We start from the raw sequence: 22,400 nt of genomic DNA, 5'->3' as shown, positions 1-22,400 counted from the left end.
CCTCCACATTTGGGGGTGGGGCTTGGAGTGGGGGTAGGGAGGGGCCCAGCTCAGAGCTAGTGAGAGAAGAAGGCTGGGGGCCCAAGGGAGCCATAGCTGTTATTATCAGGAGCGCTCACAGTGCCTGGTCGAGGATAGGGCATCTTGCCCGTAAAAGGCATCCACTGGTAGTTGGGTCCCTCCTTGTGGGCAAAGGGGCCGTTGAAGACCATGCGGATATCAGCCATGGAGTACACGCAGACGGCAGAGCCCCTGAACACAGAACTGGAGGAGGGAGAGTTGGAGCTGGCTAGGGGGCTCTGGGCAGAGCCTCCAACCCTTCTCCTGCCTTTGCTCAGCCCCAGAGGCCCCCATCCCCAGCCTGATGCGACTCGAGCCTCACCCTGAGGAGGTGAAGACGGCGTAGATGACGGGGTTCTTTACATCCTGGGTCTGCTGTACAAACACGTCCTCTGTGCAGGAGAGAAGGGGGGTCAGGGCGATGACTGCTGGGGTGATGGCGGGGAGGGGTGGGGCAAGCACTTTGGAGTTGTCCAGGCTGCCCCTCCCGCTGAGCCCAGGACTGGAAGGACGCTGGCCTGAGGCTGGGGCGCCCCCTCCTGCCACCCCCTGCATGGGCACTCACGCAGCTCGTCAAAGTGGGTCTCGATGCCATCAGGGCCAGGGACAGAGCAGATGAGTCGTGCCTTCAGGAAGGTGCTCCACTTGTTTACCAGGCAGCAGTGACCCCCATCGTCATTCTGTGGGCACAATCCCCCTTTGTGAGTCCCCCAAGCTTCACCCCCAGACTTGGTCCTGCCTTTCAAACATGCCCTCATCCGTCCTAGACCCATGCCCTGGCAGCCATGCCCACTCTCCCAGACCCCAGACCCCTCCCTCTAAGCCTCCCAGGGTTAGCCCCCCCCCCTCCCCAGCCCAGAGTGAGAGAGGGCTTGGGGTCTGAACTCCCAAAGAGCCCACACCTGTAAAGGAGGCTTTGAAGGCCTAGGCAGGAGCTCAAGGGTCCCTCCCCACAACCCCGTGCCAATGCCATACCAGGCAGATGCGCCCGATTCGAGCATAGACGGCTGGGCTCTGAGGAGCCTCCATGGACTTCTCTCGGAAGAAGAAATAGAGTTTGTCATCGTTGCGCTCGGCGCTGTCTGGGATGAGCTGGGCGTGCACGAAGGAAGGGTCTGGGGCCAGGAGAGGGAGTCGTCAGGCTGGGCCAGCCCTTCGGCCATCCAATGGGAGCCCTTCCCCCCACCCCCGCCCAACCCCCTGCAGCCCTTTGGGGCCGCCTCACCATTGAGCCAGCGAGAGTTATACTGGTCTGTCCTCATGGCCGTCTGCTTGCCCAGGGTGCGGAAGATGGCCGCGTCTGTGCCCATGAAATCTATATACACGCCAGCGTACAATTCTTCATCTGTGGAGGAAGAGGGTGTTGGGGGTTACACGTGTCCGCGGCCCCTTGGACGAAGGCAGGGGAGCCCTCTGGTGCTGAGCTCCGGCCTCCGTTCTCCTCTCGTGAGCCCGCCCCTAACCCAAAGGCCGAAATTGTTCCAACCCTCAGTACCTCCCCAGGTACTGGTGGGCCGGACCTGCCTAAGGAGAAGGTGCGTTTCCTGCAAGTGTGCTGAGCCTCCCAGAAAAGTGACCGAATCATGGCGGTCCAAGGGGAAGGAACATTAGAAAGTCTGTCTGAGGCCCAGGGAGTCAGGAAGTGGTCAAGGGATGGGCCTCCTCCTTCCTTGTCCTATTTATGCATCTGTGTATGCCTTGTGTGCCCCTTCCCAGGGGAATGTAAACCCCTTGAGGGCAGGGACCCCTTCATTTCTGCCTTTGTATCCTGTCTGCTTAGCTTGGCTCAGAGCAGACATTTAATAAATACTTGTTGAATGAACGAATAGGCCTGTGAGTTCCTGGTACTGCCTGGCAGCGGACACCTCCTAGGCTGCCCGGGGAGGGGGGGAACAGGGAGGGGGTGGCCACCCTCACCCTGCTGGCTGTTCTCAGGCTTCTCTTATGGGCACCAGGCCTAACAGCTGTTCCCAAATGAATAAAGCCTGGCAGAACATAGCCTGGGAGCTGATGCCAACCTGAGAGGGGGGTGGCAATCGTGGGCAGGCTGGTCTGGAAGGGGGTGCTCAGACAGACGGACACTGAGGGAGGTCACTTAGCAGTCACCCAGTGAATGAGTCAGAAGGAATTGATTAAGTGCCTACTATGTGCCAGGCACTCTGCTAAGTACCAGAGATTCAAAGGAGAATAAAAGACAGTCTGTTTGTTCTCTAGGAAGTCACATTCTAATGGGAGAGACAACTTGCAAACGGCCTGGTACTAAGGAAACACAGACAGGACAAATTGGAGAGGATGAGCAGAGGAAAGGTACCAGCATTAAGGGGGATCAGGGCAAGGTGGCTTGGGTAGCTGGGACTTAAAGGAAGCCAAGAAAGATGCCCCTCTGTCCATGCCCAGAAATGCCACCCCTTGCCCCAAGTGTCTCAAATCATAGGAAATTGTAGAGCTCAGAGCTTTACAAGACCATAGAGAGATCATGGAATCTAAGCCCCGCATTTTACAGATGAAGAAATTCCGTTTCAGAGAGGGGAAATGACTTGCTGAAAATCACCCAGCTGGTATGTAATCCTAGCCACAGGAACATAGATTTAGAGCTTGCAGGAATCTCTGGAGTCGTCAGGGCAAAGGGTTAGGGCTAGAAGGTACCATAGGGGCCATCTAGTCTAGTTTAAAAAAACAAAACAGTAACCCTACAGTGAGGTTAAGTCGCTTGTCCAAGGTCCCACAGACCTCATAAGTGACAGGGTCAGGATCTGAACCTGGGTCCTCTGACTTCCAATCCAGAACTTTCCACCTAACTGAAGAGGATGCCTCTGGTGCTGCCCATCATGTGAGCCTTTGCATATGCCTCACCAGCCAGGTACACCTTCTCTCTCCCACACCCTCAGCCTCTCCTGACCTGGCTCCTCCTTCAGAACCCAGCTCAGAGTTCCTCCCTGACCTTCTGATCCTCGGTAGGCTAGGGAGGATGAGGGAAGTCCCTGAAGCCCAGGCCCCTTTCTTCCCCAGAGAAGGACACTCACTGATGAGGGCAGAGACGCTATCCACCTTGGGGTCGTAAGGACACTTGCCCTTCCCTGACTCCAGCTTCTCCGGCTCCAAGTAGAAGATATAATCCTGCCAGGGAGAGACGGGCATTCAGAGGGGTTGAGGGAATGGGCGGAGATTCCACGCACAACCACCACCCTGCCCTCCCCCATCAGCTGGAGCCATCAGTGGGAATGATACTTCCCATATCTCTAAGGGTTTAAGGCCCACAAAGCTTTCCCTTCACCAGAGTCTTGATGGGTAGGTCTGCAAGTACTGCTATCCCAATTTTACACATGAGACAAACTGAGGCCCTGAGAAACTTGAACCCAGGCCTTGAGGCTACGAGTGCACAGCTCCATTCAGCGAACCATAACTTTGGCATTATCTCCCTCACACTCTGAGCAAAGTCGACAGCCAGTCTTTGGGCCAAAATGGATTTTGCCCCCCGCTACTTCCCCCAACACTGAAGGGCCGGTTGTCACAGGAAGGGCCATGCTAAGGATGAGGTAAGTATGGCCCCAGACACAGTGAGTGTGACTTTGGGGTTCCAGTCACAGAGAAGGGTGCTAAGGTCCATCTTTTGGGGGGACAGTGCTGGAGTGGAGAGGTTCAGGAAAATCCCAGCAGTCCCACCACAGGAGAAAGGCAGGAATCTGGGGGGGGGGCAGTGTGAGTGGGGAGGGCATTTGGCGATATTCCCATCATCCATCCCCAGGCCTCCTCCTCAGCCCTCCTTTCCCATGAACCCTCAGGCACCCTAAGAAGGCAGATGAATAACATCGGTCTGGAGCCAGACAGTGAGGAGGGCAGGTCTGCAACCACAAACTCTCTAGGGAATTCCCAAGTCACAGAGAAAACTGGCTTTTGGATTTCCCGGTCCTTGCTGGTACGATCCTTCCCTCAGAGGATGGCTAGCTGGGAGCCGGCTAATTTGCCATCTTCCTTGTGACCCCAGGTCTGAGGGCCCCAAACAGGTAGCCCAGCCTAGCCGACGTCTCCAGCCCAGACACCTCTGCGGGCACGGCAGGGTAACCCAGCTAGTCAGCTCATGTCTGTCTCCAAGGCAAGGGGGCAGGAGGAGCCTACCAAGCTGTCTCTTAGAAACTCCCAGCCCAGCAGATTCCTGCCTGTTGGGAAGGATCCGGGGTGGGGGAGGCACCCCGAGAGATGGCCTCCTCTATTTTGGTGGTTCTTACTCCTCACCTTCCCCCAACTCCCAGTGCCAAGTTCCAGCCCTTCTACGGAGATCCCGCCTGCACTGGCTTATGTTAATAACAGCCCAGCTGAGCACGGGCCCAGGAAGAAGACACCCACAGGTCTGGGCACCAAGGTGTGGCCCAGCCCCGGTCACTACAGATCCCAGAACCCTGAGATTGCCCCAGCACAGGGATTGAGGGTTGTGAGCAGTGCTGGGGCCAAGCCCCAGTAAGACAAGGCAGTTCAGGCGTGAAGTGCCACAGACCCGGCCTGGGTCCCAGCAGGGGTGGGAGCGGGTGCACAGGGCAGGGCGGGTCAGGGGAGGAAGGGGAGGGGGAAGGAGGCTGCGGCAACAGAGGAGCAGAGGGACAGGAGCAGAGAGCAGGTGCCATGGATGGTGATGGGAAAACACATGAGTGACCCTCCCAGACATTCCACACCCACCTGCACGCATACACATGAGCCCTTCCACACATGACATGCCAGGCTCCTGCCCCATCACACACCAAGCCCCCGGCACGTACAGACATGTGCACACAACCAGGACCATCTCATGGGCACGCTCCCACACAGCTATCTCCCACACGGACAGTCACGCTCCCACCCATCCATGCCATCCACACAGCTTTCACCACCCCGGAGCCAACTCTGGCCTGGAGAGAGCCCCAAGGCAGATGACCTGTTCACTCCCAGGAAGGAGGACTGTGTGCATCAGTGTGTGCATGTGTGTGTGCGTGCGTGTGTGTATGCATGTGTGTGTGTTGCCGCTTGCATGTCACTGAGTACAAGCTTTGGGGAAGTGTGTGCTGTGGGTGTGGCATGCCTAGGATGAGTCCCGTGTGGGCTCCTGTGCGACACAGATGTGATCCTGCTCAACTTTCCTCAGGCCATGGCAGGGTGGAGGGGGGTCCTCGAGGGCCCCACCCCGGGTGAGACCTCTGCAGTGCTCACAGCTCCAGCACCTTGGTTTGGGACTGAAGGTGGGGGTGGTTGGGGACCCTGGGGCCAGACACTGGGGCAGTTGGGTCAGGAAGGATCTGGGAACATCGTGGATGCTTAGGATGGCAGGTGGTGGGTGGATAGACCGGTTCCAGGAGGCACGGCCTGGCTAAGGGATGAGGGGGGCACACTTCTGTGTTGGGGGGGTGGGGAGAAGGGAAAGGGGCAGGGAGAGATGTCCAGGGTCAGCCTGGAGGCGGGCCCTGATGGGGTTATCCACAGTTCTGGGGGGAAGGGAGTCAGGATGCTGGGGCCGGGTCCGGGGAGACTGAGGCCTGGGTCCCACCTGGTGCTGGGTGGCCACAGTTGGGCTGACAGCGGCGGCATCCGTGGCTCTGCTGCCCCGGCCTCTGGCCTGAAGGGTGTGTGTCAGCTCCACGGCCTGAGAAGAAGGACAGAGTCAGGTTAGCCTTGGGGGCTCGCCCACGGGGCAGGGAAGGCCACTGGAGATAGGCCAGTCGGCCTCTGATTGTGCCTCTCCTTCCACAGGCACACTCACAGGAGCCACAATCTAGCTCGGCACACTCACACATTGGGCATCCTCGGCCCCTAAGCCTCGCACACACTCACTGGCCCAGCATCCATCAGCCACCATCACACAAGTCCCACTAGAAAGACGTCTGCCCACATGGGCTTGCCCTGTGCCCCAAGACCATGCCTGCTCACAGGGAGTCCCCACGGAGAGCACACACATGTCCCGTGACACACAGGAGCAGCAGGGCCCCAGCCCAGCCCCGATGGAGATGAAAGGAAGCAGAAGCACGAGGGTGAGGAGACACAAATGTGGCAGGTGGAGGGAGAAGGGAGGAGGCATCCCAGGGTTCCCTCCCCCAAAGACCCCCCCATATACTGACACGAAGATTGATGAGCTCATCCGAAGCCAAAGTGCTGGTTTTAGGGGCATCTCTTCATCTACCCCACCTCCAACAGTTGGGTAGGGGTGGGGTAGCACCCACAGGGAAACTGAGGCACAGTAAATCCAATATCCCTTCCCTCCAGTCAGCTGGAGGCAGCAGCAAAGGAGAAAACCTAGAATTCCAGCTCTCTGACCCACCAATGCACCCCCCCGACACACATCCCCTGACATCTTTCCTACTGCTGATCTGTCTGTCTCAGGGGCTATCAAGATACCTTCTCCTCCAAGGTGTGAGGCAGGACCACCCAGCCCTGGGTCGGGGCACAGAATCAGTCTGGAAGAGTCCCTAGCATCTGGGGCCCTTAAGACATCCCTGGCAGCTTCGGAGGAGGAGGTACTAGAGGCAAGGGAATGCTACTCATTCTTCACCCATCCCAGGAGCTCCCAGAAGAGACTAATGTAGATCAGAGGGGCAGAACTAGGCTAGGACTAGAGGGGTCCAGGGGATTCTGGGCAGGCCTGGGACCACACTTGGGGGAGTCTGAGCGGGGAAAGTAGAGGTCAAGGAAAAGAAGTTCAAGGGGTCTGGGCTTTTTGGGTCAGGACTCAAAGAGTCAAGTGCCAAGAGTCTGGGGTCAGAGGATGGGGGTTCAGACCCTGGGCTATACCTGTGCCTTGCGCCCTCGATTGACATAGGTACACACGGGGTTGTAGGCACCTGTCCCACACACATACAGATGCGTCCGATTCCAGGGCTGGATGAGTCGAATGAAGTTCCCACATTCCCCCTGACCAAGGAGAGAACAAGAGGATCCTGTAAAGCGAACCTCCCCCCTGCCCCCTCTTGCCCAGCTCCTCCCTGTTTTCTTCCCCCCACCCCCACCCCACTCAGAGCTCACAGAGTACTCTGGGATCTCACCCATTGTTGTCATTTTACAGAAGAGGAAACTGAGTCCCAGAGAAGGGAAAAGAATTGCCCAAGTTAACAATAGTGAGGCCAGGACTTGCAGCCAGATCTGCTGACATGGGGGCCAAAAAGGAGGGACAGGGATGGGGGGAAAGGAGCCCCAGGGAATCCTGTCTGCCTCCTGGCCCTTGGTCTGAGGTAGCTTTCCAAGGGTGGCCCAGATGGCCCAGGCTCAGGGGCACTGACAGGGGAGAATGGGCTGCTTGGGGGGAGGGGGGAGCTGGGGGATGGAGGGCTTCCCTGGTTTCAGAAGTAGCATTAAATCATCTGATATTAAAGGACTAGCTAATCTGGGGATTTGGAAGTTGGAGTACTGGTAGGGTGGGGGGATGTGGAGTTAGGCTTTAAGGGCCATGAGACTGGGGTTCTGGGGATGGAAGACCATGAAGTCGAGAGGCTGGGAGTTTGGGCTCTGAGGGTTTTGGGACTGTGGGAGTCAGGGACTCCCTGTCTCACCCACTCTCCCCACCAACAGCTCAGCCCCAGATACTCACATTGCTGTTTTTCCCTGAGAGCACACACTCCTCGATCCTCTGCGGGGAGGCTGCCCAATGGATCTGCCGAGAAAGGGGGGAGAGAAAAGGTCAGAGCAGGTCCCAGTACTCTCATTCACCCCACCCCCAATTCACAGACCCCCCCCCCCCATCAGGCTCTCAATTCCATTAACACCTGCCACGAGGCAGCAGTCTGGAGATAGGGATACAGGAATTCCTCCTTCTCTCCCCCTCCTCCCAGACCCAACACACACGTTCACGCAGACGCAGGTTGATGGTGTTATGTTGGGATCGATATCCCAGCCACACAGTCTTTACCCAGCTATCTGTCTATCTTGGACGAGGTACTTGTAATTCTGCCAGGCTAGAATTCCTTCAGGGCAGAGGTGTGTAGGGTGTGGGTGTGTGGGTGTGGGTGTGTTTTCCAGGTATTTGGGGGGTGGAGGAGCAGGCCTTCCAGTGTCTGTCCCCAGGTAGGCGGCTCTGGGGGAGGTCCTGATGCTGGCTTTCCCCCACCCCCCTCCTTCCTGCTCTTACGATGAGGGGCTCTCGGTTGATGTCATGGAGGTCCAAGGACAGGATGTAATCCTTGCTGCCCACATACATCCGGTCGTGGTCCTCATCCTTGAGCAGGATCCGGTAATCCGTCGTGTTCAGCAGGAAATTGAAGAAGTGAGCAGTACCCGTAGCCTTCAACTCTGCAAGATACAGCACAGGGACAGGCAAATACAGTATTAGGAGTGGGGTGAGAAAGTGGAGCTGAGACCCCAGGGCTACCTAAGCCCCATGCCAGGGGATCCCTGCCCAAAGCTTCTCATACCCTCTGACCCAGCAATACCACTAGGTCTATATCCCAAAGAGATCATAAAAAAGGGAAAAGGACCCACATGTACAAAAATATTTATAGCTGCTCTTTCTGTGGTGGCAAGGAATTGGAAATTGAGGGGATGTCCATCAATTGGGGAATAGCTGAACAAGTTGTGGTATATGAATGTAATGGAATACTATTGTGCTATAAGAAATGATGAGCAGGTGGATTTCAGAAAAACCTGGAAAGACTTAAGTTGCTAAGTGAGATGAACAGAACCAGGAGAACATTGTACACAGTAACAGCATCACTGTGTGATGATCAATTGCAATAGACTTAGCTCTTCTCAGCGATACAATGATCCAAGTCAATTCCAAAGAACTCCTAATGGAAAATGCTCTCCACATCCAGAAAAAAGAACTGTGGATTCTGAATGCAGATTGAACCATACAGTTTCTACTTTCGTTTTTTGAGGTTTTCCCCTTTTGCTCTGATTCTTCTTTCACACATGACTAATACAGAAATATGTTTAATGTGATTGTACATATATAACCTCTATAAGATTGGAGGGAGAAAAATTTGGAACTAGAAATCTTATGAAAACAAATATTGAAAACTATCTTTACACATAACTGGAAAATAATAAAATACTTTTGATTTAAAAAAATAAAAGCTTTTCCATTCCTGTTTCCCTGAAAGCTTAGCCAGAGTGGGGAGCTGGGAAGATCACCCCATCATCCCCATCGTATTCTCTAAACCCCTGTGGGGAAGGCAGGGCCACAAAGGGGCCCCTTGAGACCTAAGTACACACAAGGTACTTCATCAGTGTTTAGTTGGGCTCAGAGTTGTAACTAGGAATTCTGGTTTGTTGTTGTTGCGGCTGAGTCACTGCAGTCCTGTTCGACTCTTCATGACTGCATTTGGGGTTTTCTTGGCAAAGACACTGGAGTGGTTTGCCATTTTTTTCTCCGGCTCATTTTACAGATGAACAAACTGGGGTAAACAGGGTTAAGTGACTTGTCCAGGGTCACCCAGCTAGTAAGTGTCTGAGGCCAGATTTGAAGTCAGGAAGATGAATCTTCCTGATTGCAAGTCCAGTGCTTTATCCATTCTGGCACCTGGGGCAAATTCATTTGGGTGGTGATATGAGAATCAATGGGAAAGCAAGCAAGCCTTGGGAGACATATCACCACCACCACCACCATCATCATGACAATAGCTGGGCATTGTAAAGTTTGCAAAGCACTTCTCATGTATTTTCATTGGATCCTTGCATCAACTATTATTATCCTCATTTTACAGATAGGAAAATTGAGGCTGAGAGAGGTTATGCCCACTTGCCCACAGAGTTAGTAAATGTTTGAGGCATAATTCAAACTCAGGTCTTTCTGATTCCAAGTCCAACACTACCCACTATGCCACCTAGCTGCCAGCTGAACCATGGGTACATTCATGAGGAGCAAAAGGGTGCCCGGTCCCATTGCCCTCCTCCCCTGGCTTCTACTGACCCGGACTCTGCTTTCTTGACCTCCTTTGACCTTGGGGGAGGATACCTTCCCCTCCCCTTCCCTTCCCTCCTATGGGGGCCTGGGCTGTCAGAAGACCAAGAGGCTCTAGGTACAGGGCCTGGAGTCAGGGCCAGTAGGGATGGAGTGGAGCCTCCCCCAGATGTCAGTACCTGGGACAAAGCCTCAGCTGTCCCATTCTAGTTACTCTTCTAATCATCTGAAACAGTTGGAGTCTAAGGTCCAGGATACCAGCCTCCTCTCCAATCTTAAGGACTGAGGAAACCCACGACCCTCACAACTGGATCGACCACCAGGGCTTTTGGTGTTGGGGAGAAAACATTTTGTGCCCCCTGATCCCCACCTTCCAGGCCCAGCCATTCCCAAGGGCTCCCCCAGATCACTGTCAAGAAGTCATTTCTCCCTACTCCTTCCCAGGTTATGGGCCCAAGGCTCCTAGGGCTCACCCAACCTCCCTTTCTGCCCCTTTGTCCTCAGTGGGGAGTTGCCCAGCCCCAGAAATTGGGGATAGGGAAGTATGAGGAGACTGTGGCGTCTGGGCCTGGCTGGGGAGAAGGAAGTTGAGCTGGGCAGGCCCACACCTCCAGGCCAAATCCTTGATTCATCAGCCATCTCACTAAGCCAGCACCCGGACAACCCAGTTCCTGGAAATTCAGGATAAAAGGGCTGAGGGTCCCCGCCCCAACTTAGTAGCTGCATCAAAGGTCTTTATGGGCATTCAGGAGTTAAAGAGCAGCCAGCCTCACGCCCACTGCCCCATCTCACACACATACACCTCAGGATTCAGAGCTGAGAGGGATCTCTGAGATAATTTAGTCCAATCTCCTCATTTGACAGAGGAGAAAACTGAGGCCCAGGGAGGCAAAATAAATAACTTGCCCAGGGCTAGAGGCATGCACGTGCACGAACACACAGGCACTCACACACATACACAGTATGGACAGGGCAAGTTGGGCCATGGGAAGGGAACATACTGGGGAAGGCATCCGGGAACCCCAACCCAACCTTTCTACTCTTAGATAAGACCTCTCTGGATCCAGGACAACCCTCAGTGGCCCCAGACAGCATCAGGAATTGGTGAAGGGGGTGACCTGGGGGGGATGATGCATATATACTGCATGAGGGTGAGGAAAGGCTACCCTGGGGGGCCCTTCTGGGGAGAGAATAAGCCCCGGACATTGGTTCAGGGGTGCTGCCTCCAGGGTCTCTCCGCCTCCTCTACCAGTGCCAGGGGCATCCATTTCAGGATTGGGAAGCACCCACAGGTCCAGTAAGTTCATGGTCCAGTGGATGGGACTGGGATAGCAGAAAGCATCTTCCTGACTCTTTGGGAATTGGCATTCCTGCCGGCAAGGCAGCGGGTGAAGTCCAACTAATGTAGTTATTTATCCCACACTCCCAATAAACATTCTGTGCTCGCTGAATAGCAGCTTGAAGAGGCCCAAGATGAGTCCCGTCCTGGAGGAGCTTGCAGTCTGACAGGGGAGACAACAAGCAAAGCAGCTCTAAGCAGCGAGTTCTTCTCCCTGCGTGCCCCTCCGTGGTGTGGAGCGCCGACAGGTTTCTCTCGTCTCCTCCTTTCCCTGAGCCTCTGCCACACCTAGAAGAGAGTTGGCACTCCACGGGCTGCCCTTCCTGGCTGGCTGGCTTCAGTTCCCCCCCTCCACATATACACAACCACCCTTCCCTACCTCCCTCCCCACCAGATGCTGCCAGACCTGTTTCAACAGCTGGTGAGATACACTCCTAGTGGTGCCTCCCCCCCATCACCCTAAGGACCACCTTCCCCCCTTCCTCCCCTCCCCCCCGTCACCCTAGGGTCTGGTCTAACAACTCCAACCTGTTCTTCACCCAGACTTTTGGGGTAGGGCAGCCAGATGCCCAATGGCTGGGCCCCCAAGGCAGGGGAACTACCTTTCTCTCAGCCCGCCCCCTGAGTCGGGCTTGTTCCCAAGCCCTCTTTCATGCCTAGTGCGGAGTTCTGAGGAAGAACTTTAGCCCAGGTTGGCCAAGACTAAAGGGTGGAGGCCTCAACCCATCAGCATCACCTCCGTGTTCCAGAGCTGACAAAGGCTTGGAGCTTGGTGCAGTGTTCTGTGGGCATTACCTCATTTAAGGCTCACATGAATGCTGAGAGATAGGACTAAGGGCATTATTTACTGTTACTGTCCTCCTTTTACAGATGAAAAAACTGAAGCTTGGAGCTGAAGGTCCAGGCTCAAGCAGCTGGGAAGTATCAGAAATGGGATTTGAACTCAGATCTTCCTGATATCAGTCCAAGTTCAGCACACTAACCACTATAGCAAGCCATTTCTCCTGCTGTCTTCTGCTTGTCTCCCTCCCCCGTCCCATGCCCACCGGATGAAGATGTAACATAGTAGAAGTCAGAGGTTCTGGGTATGAATCCCCATGATACTCTTGCTACTTGCTATTTAGGGCTCTCCACAATCTTTTTTATAGGCAGCCAGAGTCTTCTACCTAGACTCAGGAAGCCCCAAGATCAGTTCCTGCCTCAGACATTGAGGCAAATCACTGAACCGCCCTGAGCTTCAGTTTTCCCCATCAGTAAAAGTAGGAGGACAATAGGAGCCACCTCCCAGGGTTGTTGTGAGGATCAAATGGCCTAATTTATGTAGGACGCTTGGCAAACCTTGAGGCGCTCTATAAATGCAAGCTCTCTTTCTAACCGGCTTCCTTCACCCTTATCTCCATCTGATCACGCTTGTGTTTCAGCCGGGCCAGATGGGCCCTCTATGACTTCATCCTCTGCCCTCCACTTCTTTTAGAAGGTGGCCTGGCTCAGGTATCACTTCCTCTAAGACACCTTCGATGACGTCTCCAGTTGAAAGCGCATTCTCCCACCTCGCATCATTCCCGAGCATTCCAGGTTCTCTCCCATATCCCCATCATTCCCTACCTTGTCTCAAATTTATCTGAAGCTATGCCACCCCCAGCCTCCACCCTTTAGTTCCATGAGGACCGGACTTCCTCTGTATATCCCCACTGTTAGGTAAAGAACTGTCGGCAGAAGATTAATTAACTGTGCAACCTCGAACAAGTTAGTTGGGAGCAAGTTACTTCCCCATCTGTAAAATGAAGGGGTTCTTCGAGGGTCCTTCCAGCTGCAATTCCTACTACTGTAGGACCAGACATTGGGAAAGGGTGATGCTTAACCCCAGAGGACCCAAGAGTTAGTGAGGCAGCTCCAGGACCATAGAACAGCAACTAACAGGCATTCATTAAAAGGCCTACTCTGTGCCAGGTGCGCTGGAGACACACAAAGACAAAAAGAAAGATATAAATCCCTGCAATCTTGCGTTTGACTCTTACTTGATGTGTGACCCTGGGTAAATCATTTAACTTTGTTCAACCTCAGTTTCCTCATTTGTAAAAAAAGGGTAACAGGAGCACCTGCCCCAGAATATAATTGTGAGGATCAATTGAGGGAATATATGTGAAGTGCTTTGCAAACTTTTAAGTGCTATATAAATGTAAGATATTAGTATTATCAGGCAATGTAGTGCATGCATGTGCATGCGTGTGTGTGTGTGTGCGCGTGCGCACACGCGCGCAAGTGCGTGCATGCATGTGTGTGTTATCTCAAGTCTCAGTGGAATTTTAAGCTGCTTAAAATTCCATTAAGATTTTTGGAATACTCCATACATAAGTGTACGTATAATAAGAATCATACAAACATTATGTTTATACATATGTTCATAAAGTATCCATACAGAAAAAGACAAAAAGTATGGGAGATAATTTAGGGAGTATTAGCAGCCGGGGGGAATCGGGAAAGGCTTCTCAGCAGGAAGAGTAAGCACGGAGACCCTCCTGGCATCGGGTAAGTGTCCCCAGAGAAGCCTTGTTTGGCCAGCACCACCAGCAAAGGCACAGAGGAAATGTGAGGCTGGCCTGAGTCAAGAGCCCCGTATTCTCTCTCTTTTTTTTTTTAGTGAGGCATTTGGGGTTAAGTGACTTGCCCAGGGTCACACAGCTAGTAAGTGTTAAGTGTCTGAGGCCAGATTTGAACTCAGGTAGTCCTGAATCCAGGGCCAGTGCTCTATCCACTGCGCCACCTAGCTGCCCCAAGAGCCCCGTATTCTCTGCAGCCAGCTGTGCTCTGAATGTGCGGCACAGCCCTAGACAAGTCAATTCCCATCCTTAGGCCTCGGTTTCCTTTTCTGGAAGATAAGGACAATGATATTTGCACTGAGTACTAACTCACAGAGGGAGGTCCTGAAGAGAGCCCCTCGGAAACTACGTCTCATTCCCTGGAACCCCACGGGCCAGGAAAGACGGGAGCACGGAGGGCAAAGGTGGAGAAGGAAGGAAAGCAAGAAGACAATTGGCTCTACATAGATTGCCAGGGACCCCATTCTTGCTCCTTGTCCCATGACGACCCTCCTCCAAGTGGGCCCTTTCCCCTTGGTGTTTGTTCACTGAGGCCTCAGGGGTTCCACCTGGGAGGAGGGAGGCAAATGTCACTCAGACCCTACCCATCCCCCAACCCCTGCCCATCACCCCTCAGAGACCTTATTTTTAGCTCTATGGTTAGAAAAGCACAATGAAGGTCATAAATATTCAAAGGCTAAATGAGGTCGGGCCAGATGGGAGCCAGGGGACCTACAGATGTCCAGGCTGGGGCCTGGAACATGGTTACCCATATCACTGAAGGGATGTGTACGTGCCCGTACGTCTGTAACTTGATTGAAGGAAGAGACCCTGGCCTTCCTCTGGCTAAGGTGGGGGTTTCAGAGAGTAAGCTTGGCTCATACTTGCCAATCCAACACTCGCTGTTTGGCCCAGGAGCTCCAAGCACCAAACTATAGTGGAAAGAGTGATGTACCTGGACCCAAGTGTGAATCTAGGCTCTGTGTGACCCTAGCCAAGACCAGTGATGTCTCTGAGCCTGCGTTTCCTCACCTGTTGGGACTAGGTGGCTTCCCAACTATTCTAAATCCTATGGAACCTATGAGACAACACAGTGTCTAGCCTAATCTTTTGGCAGCCACCCCACTTTGTGGATGGGGGGGCCTATGGCAAATCTATGGAGGGAACCCCAAACAGGAAGGGCTAGAGACACTGAAACCACTTAACCCCTGGGCCAGTGGCCTCCCTCAGCTGCTTGGGGGGATCCTGGAGGGCTCAGGGCCCTGGCACATGTTTCCTTTCCTAAATAAGGCCTCTGCCTTCAATGCTGGATGCCAGCTCCAGCTTTGGGGGTTGGGCTTTGGAGTGTTTGTTTGAAGGAATGGGGGGGCAGGTTCCCAGAAGAGAGCATGGGCTAGTCCTATCTTGCCTCTTCCCTCTCTTCATATCATACTCCATCGTTCCCCGCTACCCAAGGTCACCCTTCCTTGCCAGGCAGCTGTCCCTTGGACTGGCCAGGTTCCTGCCCCAAGCCTTCTCCACCCCCATTCTTTCTGCTGCTACCAAAGGGACCCCGAGGGTAAGGACCTGGGGGTGGGGCAGACTTTCCCTGGGGGCCAACTCAGAAGAACCAGCTTCCAAGGTCATTCCCATAAACTCTTAGGGAAACTGTTCCCCCTGGCATCCAGAAATCCCAGAGATAAGAGATGAATGGGGAGGAAGAGTTGACTCAGTTTCCCCTCCCCTTCACCTTGGAGCCCATATGCCCCTTTGAGAATGCCAGCAGCCAAAGGCTACAAGGCCATAGGGGCAGGCTAAGGCAGGGGGATGGATGAGATGACCTGGGTCTGGGAAAGGGATCAAAGCTAATCTTCTCCAACTGAGCCCCTCTCCCTGCCCAGCCAGTCGGTACCTCTGAAGTCCCAGCCAGTCACCTGTTGGTCAGCTGGACCAGGCTTCTCCCGGGCCCAAGCTCCTGCCCACTCCCACCCCCATGACCCCTTCTTAGCCAAGTTTGTGGTGACAAGAAACCAAATAGCCAAGAATGGGGAAGCCGCCAGGGGAAGCCAGACTTGCCAACTGGAGGTCACCCAGGAGGCGGGAAAGCCGGCCCAGGCTAGACTATTTATAGACAGGATGGGAGAAGGTCTCCCCTCCCCACCCCCCATAATACCCCCCTGCCCAGGCCTACAGGGTTGGGAGCCGTGGCTGGGGACAGACCGTAAATGCTGGGAGACAGGGAAAGTAAGGGACACATGGATGGGAACACAGACAGATGAAGGGATACAGACACAGGCAGACAGATGGAGGGAATACAGAGACACAGATGGATGGATGGATGGATAGATATACAGACGGACAGACAGAAAACACAAGATCATAGATCATAGACACCATCTCATCCAATGCCTTCATTTTGCAAATGAGGAACTGAGGTGCAGGAGTTTAATAGACTTGTACAAGGTCACATAATAAATGTCAAGTGTCAGCAACAAGACTCGAATCCAAGTTCCCTGACTCCACAGCTAGTATTCTTTTCAGGGTTGCATGTTACCTCCTCCCTAAGTCAAGCCCTTAATCTCTCTCACTTAAACCATTTCTAATTGGATTTATGTGCAAGAGAGTATGATTCTTTTTGTTTGTTTGTTTTGGTGGGCTATCAGGATTAAGTGACTTGCCCAGGGTCATACAGCTAGTGAGTGTCAAGTGTCTGAGGCCGGATTTGAACTCAGGTCCTCCTGAATCCAGGGCCAGTGCTTTATCTACTGTGCCAGCTAGTTGCCCCCTCACTTAAACCATTTCAAGTCTCCTAATTGGCCAGTCTGGTTCAAGTCTCACCCTTCTCTAATCCATCCTTTACACAGTCATCAAAGTGATATTAAAGCACAAATCTGACTATGTTACTCTCTCACTCAAGAAGGTTCAGTGGCTCCCTACTGTGTGTGGGATAATGTAAGCAATCCCTTCTGTTTGGCATTTAAAGCTAATCTATTTTTATATACTGATTTCACATTACCCCCTATTGTATACTTTATGTCCTGGCCAAATCGGTTCACTTGCTGTCCCCTTTCCCTAACCTAGCTCCTGACTCTGAACCTCTGAACACAGGCTGTGTCCCAACATGGTCGGAATCTTCTCCCTCCTCACCTCCATCTCTTGGAATTCTTGGCTTCCTGCAAAGCTTAAACACCACCTCCTGTACAAGGCTTCCTAGCTCCCAAGCCACTTTCTACTTATTTATCTGTGATGTTCCCCCAGCAGAACATAAGTTCTGAGAACTGGACCAACCGCTTCTATCACTTAAGAAATGTTTGTTGAATTGAACGGAATTGACAGAGTCACAAAGAGACGGGGAAAATCACAGGGGGTCTCTCACATATATCCATTCTCTCTCTCTCTCTCTCTCTCTCTCTCTCTCTCTCTCTCTCTCTCTCCCCTCCTCCTCCTCCTCCTCCTCCTTCTTCTTCCCCCCCTTTTTATCCTAAGGCCAACAGCTAGAAGCCAGGTCTCTGGGGTATGGGATCTAGCAGGCAACTGGAGCAGAGACCCTTGTGCCACGACCACATCCAATGACAGCCATCCCACCTACTGTATCTCTGTGGATCTCCTTCACACCCGTGGGTGTCTTCTCCTATTACTCAGGCAGGAAAACTGAGGCCTAGGAGAAGCAACAAGCTGACCATGGGGCCCCCAGGAAGCCCAGATAAGTAATGGGGGCCCACTTTCGAGTCTACCACTCTAGGAAGATCCGTGTCTGGCCAGTTAGGCCAGTCCCAGTCCCCATCTGCTAATAAGTGACTTCTCAGGCCCAGCTTCCTCGCCCCCGTGTGCCTGCACCCCAGTACTCAGGGCCCCATATTAAGAGAATTCGAGGTTTTACTGGACTGGGGTACAGGAGATTGTGGTATTAACTGTCTGCTTGTTTTCCAAGTCCAGCCACCTGGGAATTGCAAACTCGTGGAATCCTTTTGGAGAGCAATCTGTCAGCACACAGTAAAAGTTACCAAAATAATCATGCCCCTTGACCTAATAACGCCATTGTTGGGACTATACCCCACAAGTGCATTCAAAAACAACCACCACCAAAAAAAAAGTCCATCTTTTCAAAGATTCTCAGGACAGCATTACATGTGACTGCAAAAATAACAACAAAAATAAAAATAAACAGGAAGGGAAGCAAGCGGCCTGAGCATCTCAGAATAGGGAAATGGTTCTCCAAGAGGTAGCCAAGAGTGGAGTGTAACACCATATCTAGCAAGTACTAAGAATACAAAGGAATCTGGAAAGAGCTTTATGAAATAATGCTGGGGGTGGGGGGCAGGACAGGAAGAATGGAGCTCACACCAACCCAGGCCCTAGGACAGGAACAGGGAATAGGAATGAATGAGCCAAAGAATCCAAAGGGAGACTTACAGCCTAGGCCGGAAGTAACGCTAGGATAATCAATGTGTTTAAATGAACTAAAATGTAAACAGTTACTGAGCAAGGCTGCTGGTTTGTATTGATGTCCAACTGTTAAGGTTTCAAAGAAAATTTTAAACAGCCTATTAACGAAAAGCCCCACCAACTACCTGGGTCTCCGTGGATGGCGGCCGAAAAGGGGTCCTGGATTCTTGGTGGCGTTACCTGACCATTGGGTGGTGGTGGGGAGGGGAACCGTATCAGTCTCTTAGGACTCAGAGTTGGGTCCCTGAAGCAATGGAGGAACGGTCTAGAGCCACTAAGTGAGGCTAGGGGCTCCCAGGAAAGCCACAGAGAAATGAAGAAATCCAAAGATTTTCTCCAGGAGCAGCTCTGAAGCGTTGAGCCAACAGCCCCATGCAGGCTCACAACGAACCTTCCCATCCTTCCCTCAGTAGTTCCACAAGAGCCTGGTACAACAGGCAGGACAGACAGGGATTATTAGGTCCGGTTTTACAAAGGATGAATCGAGGCCCCAGAAGGAGAATGGGACTTGTCCAAGGTAGCTCAGCAAAGCTGGAGCCAGGCACAAGGTCTTCTGGGACAAAGGTCTTTCCATTGCACCACACTGCCTTCTCTCACTGCGGGCTCCTATGCACAAAGGGCACCCCCTCTCCTCTCCCCCCGACCCCTGCCTCCACAAGCCCAGGTGGAGGAAGCTGAGTAGAGTGGGAACGTCAGGAAAGGGTGACTCAGTGGGACAGGAGCCCCCCCTCTACTGGATGTGACCTCAGTAGGTATGTCACAGGATATGATGCTATGGATTGCAGTGAAAGCCCTTTTCCCCGGGGGGCTGCTTTCCCATGCTTAAGAGTCTGGGTTGTTTGGGGGTTTGTTTGATCCAGGTTATACATATCTCCTCCAGGGAGTGTAGCCAGGGCCTGGGGAGGCAGGGTGATTCCAAGGGCTGGCCTGGGCTCTCCTTTGTTTATAGCTGTGGGCTCCAGTTTCAAAAACCTGACAAGACACTGGTGACATTTCTCAGGCCTCTGAACCCCTCTTTCCTCCCACCCCACCCCTGGAATGTTGCTGACCTGGTATCCAGGGGCCAAAGGTAGGAAGGAGGACTGAAGAGACCTCTGGGCCCCCTTGCAGGGATGCCACTGACTCAGGAGGACTCCCCCTTCTTAGGGGGTGGTGACTGTGGACAGCACCGATCATCTTTCCCAATTCTGGAACCCTGGAGGGGCCACAAGCCCTGGTGGTAATTCAATCTCTTTTGACCCAGGACCCCCCACAGTCAGGAAAAAAGCCCCAGCCAATCACCACTAATAAGACCAAGTCCTATTTCAATTACAAAGTACCTTCCTCACAACAAATCCATGGGGCAACTAGTGGAAAGTCTTTTTACGACCATTTTAGAGGTAAGAAAATTGAGAGGCTCGTGCCCACAGTCACACAGTTAAGTGTCACCTTAGTAACCGAGTCCGAAGCTCTCTCCGCTATCACTCATCTCCCTGGCACAGAAGATGATGATGATGATGGGGGGGGGCAGGAAAGATGACTCCTCCGAGGAGCCCTCAGGGACCAGGAGGAAGTAGGGAGAGGCTTGTTGACTCAGCCTTGCCCTCCCCAACGCGACTGCTGCTTTGCACGTCCCCCTCTCCTACAGCCTCGGGACACAGGACTATATCACAGTGAGGGACAGAAGGAGAGGGAATTCTACAGGGCCAGGCTGAGCTAAGGTCTAAGTGCTAAATCTCTGGAGCTCCAGCTCTAGGTGCCCCCTATTCCCTAGAGGCCCCAGGGCTGGTCCCATAGGGATACAGAGGTACAGAGTCCAGGGCTCCTGAAACAGGGCTGTGACTTGAGGAAGAGTGGCCTCAGGGATCTAAGGGGACTCAGCACCATAGAACTGCAGAGCAGGAGGAGTGCCACCAAAGGCCATATTGTCCAACATGTCTGGGGAGAAACAGGAATGCATCCCCTTTCCAACATCTTTTTTTTTTTTTTTTTTTGGTGAGGCAATGAGGGTTAAGTGACTTGCCCAGGGTCACACAGCTAGTAAATGTCAAGTGTCTGAGGTCGCATTTGAACTCAGGTCCTCCTGAATCCAGGACCAGTGCTTTATCTACTCTACCACCTAGGTGCCCCCCTCCAACGTCTTTTATTGAACACTTCCAGGGATGGGGAGGGCTTAGTACCTTGTGAGGCTGCCCTGTACTCTTATTAGGCAGTTCTAGGCTGGAGAGGACCCCAGGCATCATGTGGTGCGACTCTTCCTTTTACAGAGAGGGAAACTGAGGCCCAGAAAGGAAAAGTGGGGGCGGGGGGCAGCACAGTATGGTGGAAGGTACTTGGACTCAAAAGACTTGATTTCAAATGCTAACTTGGCGGTTTACTAGCTGTGTGACCAGGGGAAAACTCGCTAATTGTAAAATGAGGGGTTTCCACTAGATGTTGTCAGTCATTTCAATTGTGTCTGTCTCTTTGTGACTCTATTTAGGATCTCCTTGGCAGAGATAATGGAGGATTTGCCACTTACTTCTCTAGCTCATTTTACAGATAAGGAAACTGAGGCAAACAGGGTAAAGTGACTTGACCAGGGTCATATAGCCAATAAGTGTCTTCCTGAGTCTAGGTCTGGTGCTCTAACCATGTCACCACCTAGCTAACAACCCCCACTAGATGAAGGATGCTTAATTTTATTGTCATCAACCCCTCCCATTCTCACTTTGGTACTATGCTGAAGCCTATGGATCCCTTAGGAACAGCTGGATAGCTCAGTGGATAGAGCACCAGTCCTGGAGTTAGGAAGACCTGAGTTCAAATTTGGCCTCAGACTCTTACTAGTTGTATGACCCTGGGTAAGTCCCTTAACTCCCATTTGCCTCAATTTCCTCATCTGTAAAATGGAGATAATAATAGCATCTCCCTCTCCAGCCTGCTGTGAAGATAAAATGAAATAATTATAAATTACTTAGCCCAGTGCCTGGCACATAGTAGGTACTATATAAATGCTAGCTATTATTATTATTATTATTATTATCCTTAGAATAATACTTTCAAGCACATGGAGTAAAATATATAGGACTAGAAAAAAAAAACAAGGATTGAAATGTCTTCACAATATTAGGTTTACAGGCCTCAGACTAACCAGATGTCCTCTAATACCCTTTCCAAGATCCAAACCCGAGGACCCTCTGAACCTGCCCTGGGCCTCAGTTTCTCCATCAATACACTGATCCTCTCTAGGGTCACTACCACGCCACGACTAGCCCAAGGTCACAGAGTGACCCAGGCCTCTGCTCACAGCCAGGTGATGACAGCAAATGTCAAACAAAATTGAAAGCGAAAACTTCTGTGACTTTCAAAGACAACAAACAGAAAAGCAACAGGCAGTGAGGCCAGTGCTGGGATCTGGGCCTGGGCCTGGGCCTGAGCTGCAGAGGGCACTGGAGGGCAGGGGGATCTTCGTCATCAATGGAAGGAAAGGTTCATTTCCACTCATCCAAGCAACAGGAGAAAACACCTTTTCCGGCCCGGAAACTTTTTTTCTTCTTCATGAGTGGTACCTGCCAAACAGCCCTCTCCACCCATCCTCAGCCTGGTAGAAGCACCCACTGGGGTGAGTGTCTCCTGGCCGGGCAAGGCCTTTGTCATCTCATCCTACCAAGCCAGAGGGCTCCGGGCTTCTCCCGGCATCTTCAGGGAGCAGGAAGAGCCCTGAACAAGGAACCCGAGAGATAGGGACAGAGGAGGGGGCACTTCCCAGCTGGGCAAGCCTTCTCTTTCCTGTCCTGAGCTTCAGGCTCCTCCAGAAAAATTGGGATGCTAATATGTATACAAAAATGACTCAGTAATGATAACTTTTCCCTTGTCTTGAAGGATTTGAAGGTTTACAAAGTGTTGTTTTCCCCCCCTATGAAACAAGTAGTGCAAAGATCATGCCCATTTTACTTAGGCCTGAAGAGGGGAAATAACGTTCCTGGGTCACACTGCCACTTCAGAAGCCAGGTTTCCTTGCTCCTGGACAGTGAGCTGTCCATCTTTCCTTCCGGCCTCCCTGCCCCCAGCTCCTTACCCTGCAGGGCTCTTTCACTGTGAGAAAAGGGCTTTATAAATACGGAGGGAAACAAGCGCGCTCACTTCAGCAGCACTTTAACATTTTTCAGAGTTTTCCTCACAGTAG

At 52.6% G+C, this 22,400-nt stretch overlaps 1 protein-coding gene across 2 annotated transcripts in view; it reads right to left on the bottom strand.

Annotated features, from left to right (window-relative positions):
* The window catches only part of SEMA3F (semaphorin 3F), a 63,077-nt gene that overhangs the window by 8,577 nt on the left and 32,100 nt on the right, over positions 1 to 22,400 (bottom strand). Inside the window, exons 3-12 of one of the 2 annotated variants that reach the window (XM_043979330.1) lie at positions 8,141 to 8,301; positions 7,604 to 7,666; positions 6,811 to 6,930; positions 5,573 to 5,668; positions 3,084 to 3,177; positions 1,286 to 1,405; positions 1,036 to 1,175; positions 626 to 740; positions 383 to 452; positions 120 to 264 (exon numbers count right to left, since the gene is read on the bottom strand). In XM_043979330.1, the coding sequence (XP_043835265.1) occupies positions 120 to 264; positions 383 to 452; positions 626 to 740; positions 1,036 to 1,175; positions 1,286 to 1,405; positions 3,084 to 3,177; positions 5,573 to 5,668; positions 6,811 to 6,930; positions 7,604 to 7,666; positions 8,141 to 8,301 (1,124 nt within the window). The remainder of the gene's footprint in view (positions 1 to 119; positions 265 to 382; positions 453 to 625; positions 741 to 1,035; positions 1,176 to 1,285; positions 1,406 to 3,083; positions 3,178 to 5,572; positions 5,669 to 6,810; positions 6,931 to 7,603; positions 7,667 to 8,140; positions 8,302 to 22,400) is intronic. The other variant, XM_043979331.1, reaches the window with a different exon arrangement.

The sequence above is a fragment of the Dromiciops gliroides genome, chromosome 1 (assembly GCF_019393635.1).
Source record: "Dromiciops gliroides isolate mDroGli1 chromosome 1, mDroGli1.pri, whole genome shotgun sequence".
In the NCBI taxonomy this organism is placed as follows: Eukaryota; Metazoa; Chordata; class Mammalia; order Microbiotheria; family Microbiotheriidae; genus Dromiciops; species Dromiciops gliroides.
The sequence above is the reverse complement of the archived record's forward strand: the minus strand, read 5'-3'. Positions and strand labels throughout refer to the sequence as shown.